We start from the raw sequence: 15,637 nt of genomic DNA on the forward strand, positions 1-15,637 counted from the left end.
ATATAGATCTGATTGCGATCAGTCTTGATCACTTACAGATACTATATAGTACTAGTGCTGATTAGCGACAGCGATGACGCTAATCAGCGACTAATCAGTGATTGTGGTGCGGTGGGCTGGGCGCTAACTACCTAACAAGTAGCTAACTAACTGGCGGCGATAAGGGACCCTTACAGGGGGGGTGATCAATGACAGGGGGGTGATCAGGGAGTCTATTTGGGGTGATCACGGGTTAATAAGTGACAGGAAGGGGGGGTGTAATGTGTGTGTGGTGCTTGGTGCTACTTACAGAGCTGCCTGTGTCCTCTGGTGGTCTATCCAAGCAAAAGGGACCACCAGAGGACCAGGTAGCAGGTATATCAGACGCTATTTACAAAATGGCGTCTGATCTACCTATTTGATTGGTTCTTTTAAAAATCTACAGCCTGCCAGCCAATGATCAGCGCTGATAGGCTGTAGTTAAACTTGAATACTGCGCAATCCTGTGAGCGCGCGTTCACAGGAAATCTCAGGTCTCACGAGATGACGCCAATAGGCGTCACTGAGACCTGAGAGCGCTGCCGTCCGGACGCCTGTCAGCGTTACCGTGACGGCAAGTGGTTAAAGTGACTGCTGGTTATGTTTCTTCCCCGGACCCTTCCCCTATTGTTTTTGTCCTTGTGATGTCTATTCCTTCTGTTACCTCAAAATTGTCTGCAATGACTGGATTCTTTTTTTGCTTTTGCTGATCCATGTACAGTGGATATAAAAAATCTACACACCCCTGTTAAAATGTCAGGTTTCTGTGATGTAAAAATGAGACAAAGATAAATCCTTTCAGAACTTTTTCCACCTTTAATGTGACCTATAAACTGTACAACTCAATTGAAAAACAAACTGAAATCTTTTAGGTAGAGGGAAGAAAAAATATAAAAATAAAATATGGTTGAATAAGTGTGCACACCCTTAAACTAATACTTTGTTGAAGCACCTTTTGATTTTATTACAGCACTCAGTCTTTTTGGGTATGAGTCTATCAGCATGGCACATTTTGACTTGGCAAGATTTGCCCACTCTTCTTTGCCAAAACACTCCAAATCTGTCAGATTGGGAGGGCATCTCCTATGCACAGCCCTCTTCAGATCACCCCACAGATTTTCAATCGGATTCAGGTCTGGGCTCTGGCTGGGCCATTCCAAAACTTTAATCTTCTTCTGGTGAAGCCATTCCTTTGTTGATTTGGATGTATTTTTTGGATCTTTGTTATGCTGAAAGATGACGTTCCTCTTCATGTTCAGCTTTCTAGCAGAACCCTGCAGGTTTTGTGCCAATATTGACTGGTATTTGGAACTGTTCATAATTCCCTCTAGCTTAACTAAGGCCCCAGTTCCAGCTAAAGAGAAAAACAGTCCCAAAGCATGATGCTGCCACCACCATGCTTCACTGTGGGTATGGTGCTCTTTTGGTGATGAGCAGTGTTGTTTTTGCGCCAAACAAATCTTTTGGAATTATGGCCAAAAAGTTCAACCTTGGTTTCATCAGACCATAACACCTTTTCCCACATGCTTTTGGGAGACTTCAGATGTGTTTTTGAAAAATGTATCCTGGCTTGGATGTTTTTCTTCGTAAGAAAAGGCTTTCGTCTTGCCACTCTACCCCATAGCCCAGACATATAAAGAATATGGGAGATTGTTGTCACATGTACCACACAGCCAGTACTTGGCAGATATTCCTGCAGCTCCTTTAATGTTGCTGTAGGCCTCTTGGTAGCCTCCCAGACCAGTTTTCTTCTCGTCTTTTCATTAATTTTGGAGGGACGTCCAGTTCTTGGTAATGTCACAGTTGTGCCATATTTTCTCCACTTGATGATGACTGTCTTCACTGTGTTCCATGGTATATCTAATGCCTTGGACATTCTTTTGTAACCTTCTCCTGACTGATACCTTTTAACAATGAGATCCCTCTGATGCTTTGGAAGCTCTCTGTGGACCATGGCTTTTGCTGTGGGATGCGACAAAGAAAATTTCAGGAAAGACCAACTAGAGCAGTGTTGGCGAACCTATGGCACGGTTGCCAGAGGCGGCACTCGGAGCCCTCTCTGTGGGCACCCGCACCCTTGAAAAAGTCTTTGGTGTACTAATATGCCTTTTTGATTTTTCCTGTCCTTCATCAGCGCAGTGCGTACTATGAATGGCACAGGCAGTTCATTGAATGTAGGCAGGCTATTATAGCTAAATGATACATGGAAAATATACTATATTGCTATTCAGGTTAAATTGCTGGCTTGGCACTTGGGCACTCGGTCTCTAAAAGGTTCACCGTCACTGAACTAGAGCATCTGAACTTTATTTGGGATTAATCAGAGGCACTTTAAATGATGGCAGGTGTATGCTGATTCCTATTTAACATGATTTTGAATGTGATTGCTTAATTCTGAACACAGCTACTAGGGATCGACCGATATTGATTTTTTTTAGGGCTGATACCGATAATTTGTGAACTTTCAGGCCGATAGCCGATAATTTATACCGATATTCTGGGAATTTTCATTTTTGAGAAAAAAAAAAACTCCTACACAAATCTGCTGAAAATTAATGTTTATTGTTAATGTGTGTATTATTATTATTTTTTTATAAATCTTTTTCATTCATACTTAATATTTTTGTGTTTTTTTTTATTTTTACTAACTTTTAACCCCCTTAGGGACTAGAACCCTTGTCCTATTCCCCCTGATAGATCAGGGTGAATAGGATCTCACACTGTCCCTGCTGCTCTGTGCTCTGTGCAGCAGGAGCTTACCATGGCAGCCAGGGCTTCAATAGCGTCCTGGCTGCCATGGTAACCGATCGGAGCCCCAGGCTTACACAGCTGGGGCTCCGATCGGAGGAGCAGGGGAGAGGGGATCCTGTGGCCACTGCCACCAATGAGTAATACTGGGTGGGGGGGGGGGGGGGGGGGGCGCACTGCGCCACCAATGTTTTTACTATTGGGATAGGGTTGGGGGGCGCACTGCGCCACCAATGATTAATACTGGGGGGCTTGGGGGGGGGCGCACTGCGCCACCAATGAAGATAAGTCTCTCAATCATTCATATACAGGAGGCGGGAGCTGGCTGCAGAATCACATAGCCGGCTCCCGACCTCTATGAGCGGTAGCTGCGATCCGCGGCACCTGAGGAGTTAACTACCGCGGACCGCAGCTATCGCTCATAGAGGTCGGGAGCCGGCTATGTGATTCTGCAGCCAGCTCCCACCTCCTGTATATGAATGAATGAAAGGCTTATCTTCATTGGTGGCGCAGCGGCCACAGCCCCTCCCCTCCTCTTATGTTCTCTCCTCTCATTGGCGGCAGCGGCAGCAGCAGCACAGGGGGAGGAGACACTGCTTCCTTCTCCCCTGTGCTGCGGAGGGAACACAGAGAACGCTGAGAGCAGCGCGTTCTGTGTTCCCAATACGTTATCGGTATATCGGCAAAATTGATGCCGATACCGATAACGTTCAAAATCCTCAATATCGGCCGATAATATCGGCCAAACCGATAATCGGTCGATCCCTAACAGCTACATCCCCAGTTATAAGAGGGTGTGCACACTTATTGTACGTGCAGACTGGCTCAATAAAAACAATTTGACCCATAAAACCGCCACCATTCTTTGCTCCCTCCCCTTGCGCATGGTTATAAGGGAAAATAACAGCATTCTTAATACAGAATGCATAGTACAATAGGGCTGGAGGGGTTAAAGAAATAATAATAATAATAATAATAATAATAATAATTTAACTCAGGGACTTCTAACTAATTTAGCCCAGCTTCTCTTCTGTCTTCATCTTTGCTGTGCACAGGAAAAGGACCTGTGGTGAAGTCACTACGCTCATCACATGATCCGTCACATGATCCATCACCATGGTAAAAGATCATGTGATGGACTATGTGGTGAAGCGCAGTGACGTCATCAAAGGTCCTATTCCTCAAAGAAGAAGACAGAAGAGAAGTGGATTAAGGTGAGTTAAATTTTTTTAAATATTTTTTTTAATCCCTCCAGCCCTATTTTTCTTAGCATTCTGTATTCAGAATGCTTTTATTTTCCCTTATAACCATGTTGTGGTGTACGTATGTGTAAGGTATTCAAAATATATGAGTCTTACTAAATCAAAAATAAATTCCCCAAGAGAAAAAGACCCTTTAAAATAACAGTATTTATTAGTAATCATTAAATCCTAATGCCCAAACTATGGTTAGGATACCATGCCAGTCAATCATATACAGATATAAAATACAAAGAAAAAGACACAAATGCAATAGCACTCTGCAACCATCATTCTGCCCTGCCTCTATGCTGGATGAGGCATTGGTGTACATTTTGCCAAAGCGTAATAAGCCACTCACCACGTCAAGGTTGCCTCTATGGAGTGGTCCCTAACACTAGTTCCTACCTGTTTATGGGCCATGACAGCCACACAAAGTCCAGGGAATGCAGGTGCAGGGAAGAATGCTGGTTGCAGAGTGCTATTGCATTTGTGTATTTTTCTTTGTATATGTATTTCGCCATAGCGATGTGCACCTGCATATAGGGTTGTGCTGACTGAATCCCCCACATTTTTTCTTTGTAGTATATATTGGAGGCGTGGCGATCTCCTTTGAGTCAAGCACACCTGACCAGTCAATCTGTCCTGGAGGCTGGTTTTAAAGTCAGTATAAAACTGAGTCTGCTTATATAGAACCTACCAGTAGCCATTTGGCTCCAGGAGAAGTATATGGTGGGCTCAGCATGCATGTTGGTACTTGCATCCCTGGATCCGATGAAAGCTGTGATGGCACCGGACGGGTTTAAAAGCAGAGTGTACTTGGCGTGCATGCTGCACCTGCATTCCCTGGACTTTGTGTGGCTGTCATGGCCCATAAACAGGTAGGAACTAGTGTTAGGGACCACTCCATAGAGGCGACCTTGACGTGGTGAGTGGCTTATTACGCTTTGGCCAAAATGTACACCAATGCCTCATCCAGCATATTGGCAGGGCAGAATGCTGGTTGCAGAGTGCTATTGCATTTGTGTCTTTTTCTTTGTATATGTATTTCGCCATAGCGATGTGCACCTGCATACAGGTTGTGCTGATTGAACCCCCCACATTTTTTCTTTACAGATATAAAATAGCTAACTAGGTGTATTGAGGAACGAGTACGGGGTCACCAGGGAGGGAAACATTTTTTACCCTAAATGTCACCCTATTGTGCCCCTCAGCCGAGAGCCGAATCCTGATGTTGGAGACTCTGTCCTCGTGCCTCAACTGTTATGCCCTTGATAGCCCTAGGAAAGAAAAATACCCCCCAGTGACCCCAACACGTTTCCCCCAACAGTATGGGTTCCTCAGGGGGTAAATGTACAGGGTCTATGTCTCACATCAAAGAACATGGGGAAAAAAAGCCCCAAATAATCTGGCACAATAAGATAATGAAAAAAATCAGGTACTATATCAGATAAGGCTACTTTCACACTGGCGTTCCTGGGTCCGCTGTTTCAGGGCTCTCACAACCCGCCCAAAATGGATCAGCTAAGCCCCAATACATTCTTAATGGATAATGATCCGTTCAGAATGCATCAATTTGGCTGCGTTTGGTCTCCGTTATGTTTTTTAGACGGTCACTAAAATGCAGCTTGCAGCGTTTTGGTGACCGTCTGACTATGCGGAGCCAAATGGTGCAATTGAAAACGGATCCGTCCTCCATTGACTTTCAATGTAAGTCAAGACGGATCCGTTTTGACTTAGACTTTTTTTTTTAATGAATAACTCAAACGGATCCGTTATGAACGGATACAAGCGTTTGTATTATTGGTGTGGATCTGTCTGTGCAGATACAAGCCGGATCTGCACAAAACACGAGTGTGAAAGTAGCCTTATTAAAATGTAGTAGCCAGACGTGGCTGAAAGGTACGTATTATATAGTATAAAGTGAAATGAAGAATGTTAAGGGTATGGTAATTTCTGCTGGCTGTATGATATATATGGGCTCCCAGAAACTGGATCACACCACCCCTTACTGATGCCGGATGCTGTTGGCACGATAGGGTGACATTTAGGGTAAAAAAAAAAATTCCCTCCCTGGTGACCCCGTACTCGTTCCTCACTACACCTTGTTATCTATTTTGTATCTGTGTATGATTGACTGGCATGGTATCCTAACCATAGTTTGGGCATTAGGTTTTAAAGGGTTTCTACCACCAGATTTTGAGATTTTTCGCTGACTGACACTAGCGATCTGCTAGTGTCTGCACTACCTAAGAGTGCTCTTGTATCACCTTTGTCTGCTGTACCTAACTGTGTTCTTGTATCACCTTTGTCTGCTGCCATTAAGCTTAAAAACATACTTTTATTGATATGCAAATGAGCCTCTAGGTGCTATGGGGGCGTCTTTTCAGCACTTAGAGGCTCCGTCTACTCACTATTTCTGCCGCCCACCGCGTCCCTCCAGCCCGCCCCACTCCTCTTGATTGACAGCCAACCTCGCTCCATCTCGAATTCCAGCACCTGTGCCGTGCGCTTCTGTATTCGGCGCAGGCGCAGTGACTGTCGGACCGCAGTGAAGATGCCGGTGCAGGGAGCGGTCCGACAGTCACTGCGCCTGCGCCGAATACAGAAGCGCACGGCACAGGTGCTGGAATTCGAGATGGAGCGAGGTTGGCTGTCAATCAAGAGGAGTGGGGCGGGCTGGAGGGACGCGGTGGGCGGCAGAAATAGTGAGTAGACGGAGCCTCTAAGTGCTGAAAAGACGCCCCCATAGCACCTAGAGGCTCATTTGCATATCAATAAAAGTATGTTTTTAAGCTTAATGGCAGCAGACAAAGGTGATACAAGAACACAGTTGGGTACAGCAGACAAAGGTGATACAAGAGCACTGTTAGGTAGTGCAGATCGCTAGTGTCAGTCAGCGAAAAATCTCAAAATCTGGTGGTAGAAACCCCTTTAATGATTACTAATAAATACTGTTACTCCAACACAGAGGTCAGCAAGCCCTCAATAAAGTTGTCCTCCTGTCTGTAGGCAACAGCACATATGAATACAATGCATTGTGTGACACAAGACATGGAAAATTCAAGACGGATATGGGGTCACAAATGGTTGCATATATGTTCCACATGTGCAGAAATAACTGACATACACATGTCTTAGCATCTGTCGGCATCGTGTTTAGAGCCAAGGTATGTTATGGAAGGATTTCTTGACATATCTAGTGATGAGCGAAGTGAGCTTCGGATGTTACATCCGAAGTCGCTTCATTCAAAACTTCGGAATAATACTGTACGGAGATTCGTCTCCGTACAGTATTAAAATGGATGGGCTCCGATGAGCCGAAGTTAGTTATTTGCGAAGTTGCTCGCAACTTCGTTGAATAACTTTGGTAATTGATTGGAAAACCACTTTAAAACTTGAAACCGAACTCTGCTTCAGTTCTGAGTTACCAGTCGGAACCGAACCAGAGTTCGGTTTCAAGTTTTCAATAGGCTCCCATAGTTATAAAAAAATAATAATAAAAAAATTATAAAGTTTGCTGGTCTAGTGGAGGAGAAGACTCTTTTGACCTGCTTCAGGTACATGGAGCCCCGTGTATACGTTTGGAATATACAGCAAACGTAATGCTGACATAGCATTGGATAATTTTCCTGCATGATTTAATGGAAACTGCGCTAAATTTGTACTGTTTCAAGGGATTTTCCACGACCTTAATTTTGATCAGTATTAATCATCAATCTTGGATCGGCGTCTCGGAGCCCTGTGCCGTCCCTGTACTTTATGTAGTGGCTGTGCCAGATTACTTCAGCGCTGCTCCCATTCCTTACGCATAGATCATCCATAATATGGTCCCTGAAAAACCTCTTTAATCTACACCTTCCTTACTTTAAATAAAAAAATATATACACTTTCTTGTCATAAAACCTTTTGCAGATTTTCAGGATTTTAAGTTATGTTGTCAGTCTGATTACAACTGCTTCCCTCCAGAGTATTAATTTCCTTTAGTAAAAGAACCTATTTTTGAAGTAAACCAATCCTTCTTTATCAGTCAGTGTGCGCTTCCAGCAATTCATCAAAACATGTAATCCAAGTCAGTTGGCAATAAATCTTTCCTTCCTTCCTAAGCAGTCTGAGTTTTTTAAGGCTATGCGTAGCCTTTGTAGGTAAAAGAAGTAACTGTACAGGTCAAATAATAGGAAGAATAATACAATGATGGCTTTTCCTTACCTTGACATAATTGTCAGTGAGTGAAAGGTGACATACTCCACCTCCCTTAGAGACGTGTCATTCAGTGGACTGTGTTACAAGCTCTAGATGGAATACCAGAGCGTAAAGAAGAAAGGTTGGTCACAAATCGCAAGGAAACTCGTTACATTTTGAAGCCTGTTCCTCAAACTACTGTATGCTCTAACCAGCCAAATATGCATGTAGTGAGGCAGCCCGGTGGCTCAGCGGTTAGCACTGGTGCCCTGCAGGGGTCCTGGGTTGAAGCCTTGCAAGGAAAACCTCTGCATGGAGCTTGTAGGTTCTCCCTATGTTTGCGTGGCTTTCCTCCGGGCACTCCAAATTGCCCCACACCCCAAAGCCCTACTGATAAGGAGCCAAGATTGTAAGCTCCATTGGGGACAGTGTGATAATAATAGCTGTACAGCACTGCAGAATATGTCCGTGCTATATAAGTGAGTGAAATAAATAAATCGGTAGTTAAATTATTTAGCTGAAAGTGATGTAACGATTATACTCAGTCACCCAAAAATACCAAACACAAAAAGTGTAATTGCACTACTTGCAGTTAGGCCAATTTCACAGGAGCGTATTCAGTCCGAGAAGTGTCAGAGTTATTTCCCATCCTGAATGCTGCTCCTATGACATGGACCCACGGCATTATAATAATTTATAATAATCCTGCCTGACCTCAACTTTAATGATATGTACTGACTGCAGTATGTGAGTACAGTTCATTAGAGTTGAGATTGGACAGGAACACACAGCGTTATAAATTATTATAATGCTGTGGGTCCATGCCATAGGAGAAGCATTCAGGACGGGAAATAGAGTGCACCTGTGACACACATAGTATATTTCTTGCACTGAATATGCTCCTGTGAAAATGGCCTTAGGTTTAGTTTGTGCGATGATGTGGTTAAAGATTAATCTGTAACCTCAGGCTGTGTCAGTAAAAAAAAAAATGCAAAAAACCGTGCATTGGTAAAAGTGAATGTATATTTTGCGATCTGGTACTTGGCTATGCAGTTTTTGACAAATCAAATAAGTGTGATTCACATGTAAAAACTGTGAGGGAAATTACAACAATGCATGTTTTCCCCCCAATGATTTTTTTTTTTTTACTGCAAAACGGACGCATTTCAGCAGCAGCATTTAAACCCAGCCTAAGGACCAAATTGTGGAAGAGATGGGAAATATGAAATTAAGTGTGGACCTCTGATATTCATTATTAGCTTGCAGAGACAGAAAAATGGGCACTGCTAAAGGCTCTGGTTAATGTTGTTTTTTTTCTCCACACCAGTGCTTGTTTCACCTCTACACTGCTCAGTACTGCTGTGTAATGTCTTCAGTGCTGCTTCTGAGGGAATTCTACAGAGAGATCGGAGAGCAGGATCTCCTCCGTGTTCTGTAGATAGTAGGCCTCATAGCAGCTGGTCTCTACCCACCCTAACTTTGACATCAGAGAAAACTGACAATCAGAGGTGGAGTCTGCAGAGGATCAAACTGGTGAAAAATGCTAAATTCTATAATGCGCAGTGCCACGTGTCATTCCTCATATACATACATAACTTATGTTGAAAAGTCACTTGAAACCACATGTACGCTTTAACTAATTGGAGTCTGAAATATGTAATCACTATGCTGCTTGTCAGTTCAGCAGTAATGTGACCGTATAGTATAATTTCCTTTTATACTGTCAGATTAATGTAATGCATCACGCTTAGGCCTCTTGCACACGAACGTGTGCACCCTGTGCCTTTGCTGAGGCCCGCAAATCATGAACACCCACCGTGGGGCAGCCGCAGCAGATCGCAGACCCATTCACTTTAATGGGTCCGCGATCCGGCCGTTCTGCAAAAAGATGGGACATGTTCTATCTTCTTGCGGAACGGAAGTACGGGACAAAACTCCATAGAAGCACTCCGTAGTGCTTCTGTAGGGTTCTGTTCCGTGCTTCCGTTCAGCACCATTCCGCATCTCCGGATTTGCGGACCCATTGAAGTGAATAGATCCGCATCAGTGATGCGGAATGCCCACGGAACGGCGCCCGTGTATTGCGGATCCGCAAATGCGGTCCGCAACACTGCAACGGGGCGCACACGCTCGTGGGAAAGAGGCCTTACACTTTAGGCTACGTCTACACGACGACATTTGTCGCGCGACAGGGCATAACTACACTGCAACATTTGTAGCGCAACATTTTGTTGCACTAATGTCGCGCAACAATTTTTATAATGGCAGTCTATGGTGTCGCACTGCAACATGCAACATACTGCGACGCAACGGTCGCAGAAAAATCCATCTCGAATAGATTTTCTGTGACTGTTGCGTCGCAGCATGTTGCAGTGCGACACCATGGACTGCCATTATAAAAATTGTCCCGCGACATTAGTGCAACAAAATGTCGCGCGACAAATGTCGTCGTGTAGACGTAGCCTTAGGCTATGTTCACATCTCACAAAGTTCCTTGCACAGCAATGCATCATTATTTAGTCATTACTATGTTTTTTTTTATGGATGCAAGGAACCTAAAATGTATAAAAAAAAAAACTATCTTAGACTTCATTATTAATACAGTTTAAAACAAACACATAGATGCTGGAGGGAGATTCTAAAAAGACACCGCACAGTGTGGGTGAGGCACTATTCTAATAGTCATAAAGTGTAGATAAACAGTGCTGCTACACATCACACTTCCCTTGTTCATCTGAGGCTAAATGACCAATTAAGCATAAGTGCATAACCTATTACTCAAAGTCCACGGGCACTCTCTTTCAGTGGACCTAGTGTTATGTGACATATTCAGCCTATGATGCTGCTCCGTTTGGGTGCATGCGCCAGGTAAAGCCACACTGTACAAGCTGTCCAGGTGGTGGGCTCTGAAGGGAGGCAACCGTTTATGTATACAGTCTACGAACCTCAACACATTTTATTGTGCTATCAGATTTTAAAAATATTACCATTCTATTTTCATTTTGAGTCTTGTGACACTGCGTATATAAAGGTCAGAATTTATTTTATTATGCTAATTAAAATTTTATTGCTTTACAGTATTCTGCTTCATGGGCAAGATGGTGCTTTTTTGCTTCACGTTGCCAATATTCAACGGCATATAATGCTGAAGAAAAGGTGAGTCATTTTCTCCGCCTGATATTAACTCTTGTTTTTTTTCCCACAGTTTTTTTTTTTTTAAAGTATCTTATGAGGTTGGTTATTTTTTTCTTTCGGTATTAGCATATACAGTAGCAGAGTTGGCAACCTGGCTTTTTCTTTATTCTGGACTTACCCAAAAATCACAGACTACAAACATTATGGACAAATTGGAAAACCGCAATGAATGCTAAAGATTATGAGTAAACCATGTCTGCAGGTCAATGTATTGATGTGACCTGATGACCAGCATTTGCTGTGTACTGTAAAATGATGACCAATACGATCACTGTGATCTGTACTTAAACAAGGCCTCCGTTTTCATGGACTGTCCAGGAACTTCTGGGTGGTTGGCAGCCCTGTACAGTAGGAGCTCTCCTTGGTTGTTAAAGCAGTGTCTTCTTCTCTCACCTCTACTAGTAAACTTGTGTCCCAATCCCGTGAGTTCTCGGTTACAGATAAAAAATTGTCTGTGGTACATAGCTAAAGACAATGCATCATGCCCTGAGTAGAAGATGACTAGATATTGAATTGCTGTCAGCAGAATGCTCGTTCATCTGGCAGTATTCTCATCTGTCCTCCCCACAAATATATGCTCTCAGCTGAGAGCGCAAATTTATTTTGCTGGGGAGAAGGAAATAAGTTATCAAGCCTGTGCTCCCTGCCTCTGTATATATTAGACTGTTAGCCAATGCCTGACATTGATCTAATGATTGCGGTCACCTTTAGCTATTAAGGAAAACTTAAAGGGGTTTACTTGGTTCACAATATTGATCTCCCTATCAGATCATCCATATCATTGTATCCCCCACCAGTCAGCTGTTTAAAGAGGACCTTTCACTAGAATAAAACCTCTAAACTAACTATACAGACGTGTAGAGCGGCGCCCAGGGATCTCCATGTACTTACTGTTATCCCCGGGCGCCGCTCCGTTCTCCGGTATCTTCATAGTTAGGCTCCACCCAGGGGAACCTGACGCCGTCTCTTTCTCCTATGCTGTAGTGCTGGCCAATCGCAGCGCTCAGCTCATAGCCTGAGAGGTTTTTTTTTCTCTCAGGCTATGAGCTGAGCGCTGCGATTGGCCAGCGCTACAGCATGGAAGAATGAGATGCCGGCAGGTTCCCCTGGGTGGAGCCTAACTATGAAGATACCGGAGCCTATAACCGGAGAACGGAGCGGCGCCCGGGAATAACAGTAAGTGCAGGGGGATCCCTGGGCGCCGCTCTACCCGTCTGTATAGTTAGTTTAGAAGTTTTATTATGGTGAAGGGTCCTCTTTAAAGGGGCAGTGGAGATGACACACCCTCCACTTAGAGGTGGCAGTGCAAGGTATTGCAAATTTGCACCTTCACAGCTATTACTGATTTGGAAAACCATAAGTTTTTATTTTTTGATCAATGTAGCTGTATGTTTTTTCTTTTGTGGGGCAAGTCGTGTTGTTTAATGTTACCATATTGAGGTGCAAATAATTTATTGATTATTTTTTGGAATCGCCTTTGTGTTTGTGGTTCGGATTTTTGTTTTTGTAGGTATGGTAATATGGTTTCACAGATACTATAGGATCGGGCGCTGCTGCAAAGCCCCCGGCTTCTATGGTAAGCCATCAGTGATCCCTCTATGAAACCGCTTAAATGCCACAGTCAATGGCATTTAGTACATGGTGCAGGGAAGGGGTTAAATAATACAGCATTCATCATGAATGCTTAGGAATTATTGACTTGAACTAAATTCTACAAATGTTATAACTTATTGCTAAGACATGCCATAATATTTTGATCGGTAAGTGTCCAAACTCCACGACCCTCACTGATCCTAAAAATGAAATGAACATATGTCCCTTTGGTACGGTAGCTTTGCTGGGATACTTCTATATAGCGCCATTCAAATAAATGGGATTCATTCCCTGCATACCAGGTGGTCGGGAATGTTGCCCTGCAAGCCAGATCAGCAATTGAGATACACTGCTGAAAAGGGTTATATACTTTCAATTGTTTTGTAATTATAGAGTACTCTATTCTGCTTGATATTTCTGGGACCACTGTTGCTAATTTGATCAAGAAGTTTATGGCCCGTGGAGCTTTAATGCAGTATGTGAAGGAACCTAAAACACCCCTAAACTCAAGGTGCAAGGGCAGCATGGTGGCACGTCAGCACTGTTTCTTTACAGCATTGGAGTCCTGGGTTTGAATGAAACCAAGACGACATCTACGTGGAATTTCTATGTTCTCCCCTTGTTTTTGATTTTTCTGGGTTCTCCAGTTTCCTCCCACACTCCAAATCTATAGAAGGAACAATGTGAGTGACTACAATCTCTGTACAGTGCTGCGGAATACGTAAGCGCTTCATAATTGAAATAAGCCCACTGTATTTGGTGAATTGCACCAACCCTTCAGAGTCCTAGCTTTTGCCACCCACACAGTGATGGACAGCCCTTCCTGTATATAAAGGCATAGAAGCTTTCACTCTTTGTGTAGTTGAGTTAACGGTGGAGGGAGGGGTAGCGAAACTTAAAGGGATTGTACAATGGTATAATATTGGTGACTTATGCTCAGGATAGGTCATCAGGATCAGATCGACGGGGGTGCAACTCCAGATACCTCTGCCGATCAGCTGTTTGAAGGGTTTGTGGAGCTCATCCGAGCACTGTGGCCTTTGTAGCAGTGGTGCAGTGTAATTACATGTGCTCGTCCCATTCACTTGAATGCAACGGAGCAGTTGTAATTACTATGCACTATGCACTATGCTGCTGCTGCTACAAAGGAGACGACATGCAGGTAAACTTTCAAAAGGAAGCGGTGCTTGCATAAGTGCCGCGACCCCCTTCAAACAGCTTTTCGGCAGGGGTATCTGGAGTTGGACTCCCACCGATCTGATATTAATAACCTATCTTGAGAGTAAGTCATCAGTGTTATACCACTGCACAACCACTTTAAAGGGAGTCTTTCACCAAAATTTGACAATATATACTGCTTACATGGCGCTCTAGCACAACAACACAATATTCCAATGGTACCTTTGTTGTGTTCTTCTGACTTTTTCACCAGCTGAAAAAAACGTAGTTTTATCTATATGCAAATGAGGGCTCGCAAGTGCCCAGTGGCGAGGTTCTTGTTTTAGGTGCCCAGGCAGCTCTGCCTTCTTTTCATATTACCCCTCCCCAGCCTCTTGCTGGTCCCGCCCTGTAAGGCCGAAGGGCGCAAACCAGCAACGAGGGGGCGGACCGGAAGCAAGCGGGAAGACTGGAGCCAAGCCGAGCGAGAGAGAGGTAAGTACGGTATATCCCCATCGCAGTGTGCATGTTCGGGCCGGCAGTGAACTGCGCACGCATGGCCAGTGGGATTTGTCAATTGACATATTCAACAAAGTTGCCATATGGTATTGACTTTTAATGGGGTCTGTTGCGTTCCACTGAGGTATTTGTTGTTTTGCTAGGAAAAGCAGAGTTCTGTTTTTTTCTTCTGGATGTGATTATAGCCGTACCTTGTTCAAGACTAAATATCCTGTAAAGTACTACTTTTTTGTATTCTTCTTTCACTGAGTAGTACGCATAAGCTTTATTGTAAATGATCTAAATACTGCATGTGTAATTCCATTGCTAAATATGGTACACCACATCATGTTATCTAGATCAAAAATGAAATTTATTTGCAGGAACAAATATATTTCCTTTCTAGTTGTGTCAACCTGTTTCATGTTCAGAGACTCAGATGTGTGTTTGTATAGTATCAGAGGTATAACATACAATAACAAGCTATGTAAGTTCTTTTAACAGTCTCAGGAAGTCTGGTTGAAAGATATCTTTCAAAGGGGAAAACATTGCTTGGGTGCTTTACATGAGCCAAGTAGTTTCCTAAAACACCCATGTGAACTTAGACCTTTGTAGAAGGGAATAGTCTTTGAAGGTCCATATGGGTTGCATTGGCTAGTTCTATAATCTAGTGTGTACTCTAATATTGTTAGTGATCCAAAAAGAAAATTACCAGTCACATATGGAAATTTGTCTTCATTCTGAGGTCTCTATTAGTGTAGTCAAGTTTAGAAAACTTCTGAAAAGTAAAACCACTGTCCAAAACAAAGAAGTTTCCAGCTTTTGTGTTCCACTTGAAACCAGGACATTTTATAAATCTGGTATGGGGGAGGGAGGGTGGCACTCATAGGAAAACTAAAAGGGATTGACCACTTTAAGACTGTTAAAAATGTCGTACTGTGTGTAAAGGCTTCACCCATTACATTGTACAGGCAGGTAATTCAGTTATCCCATGCAAATGGAAACTA

General features: G+C 43.4%; 1 protein-coding gene across 1 annotated transcript in view; it reads left to right on the forward strand.

The window, feature by feature from the left end:
* Positions 1-15,637, forward strand: part of PCCA (propionyl-CoA carboxylase subunit alpha) — a 557,269-nt gene that overhangs the window by 23,159 nt on the left and 518,473 nt on the right. Inside the window, exon 2 of the mRNA XM_040425257.1 lies at positions 11,265-11,342. Within this exon, the coding sequence (XP_040281191.1) occupies positions 11,265-11,342 (78 nt within the window). The remainder of the gene's footprint in view (positions 1-11,264; positions 11,343-15,637) is intronic.

This window comes from Bufo bufo, chromosome 3 (genome assembly GCF_905171765.1).
Source record: "Bufo bufo chromosome 3, aBufBuf1.1, whole genome shotgun sequence".
Taxonomy (NCBI): domain Eukaryota; kingdom Metazoa; phylum Chordata; class Amphibia; order Anura; family Bufonidae; genus Bufo; species Bufo bufo.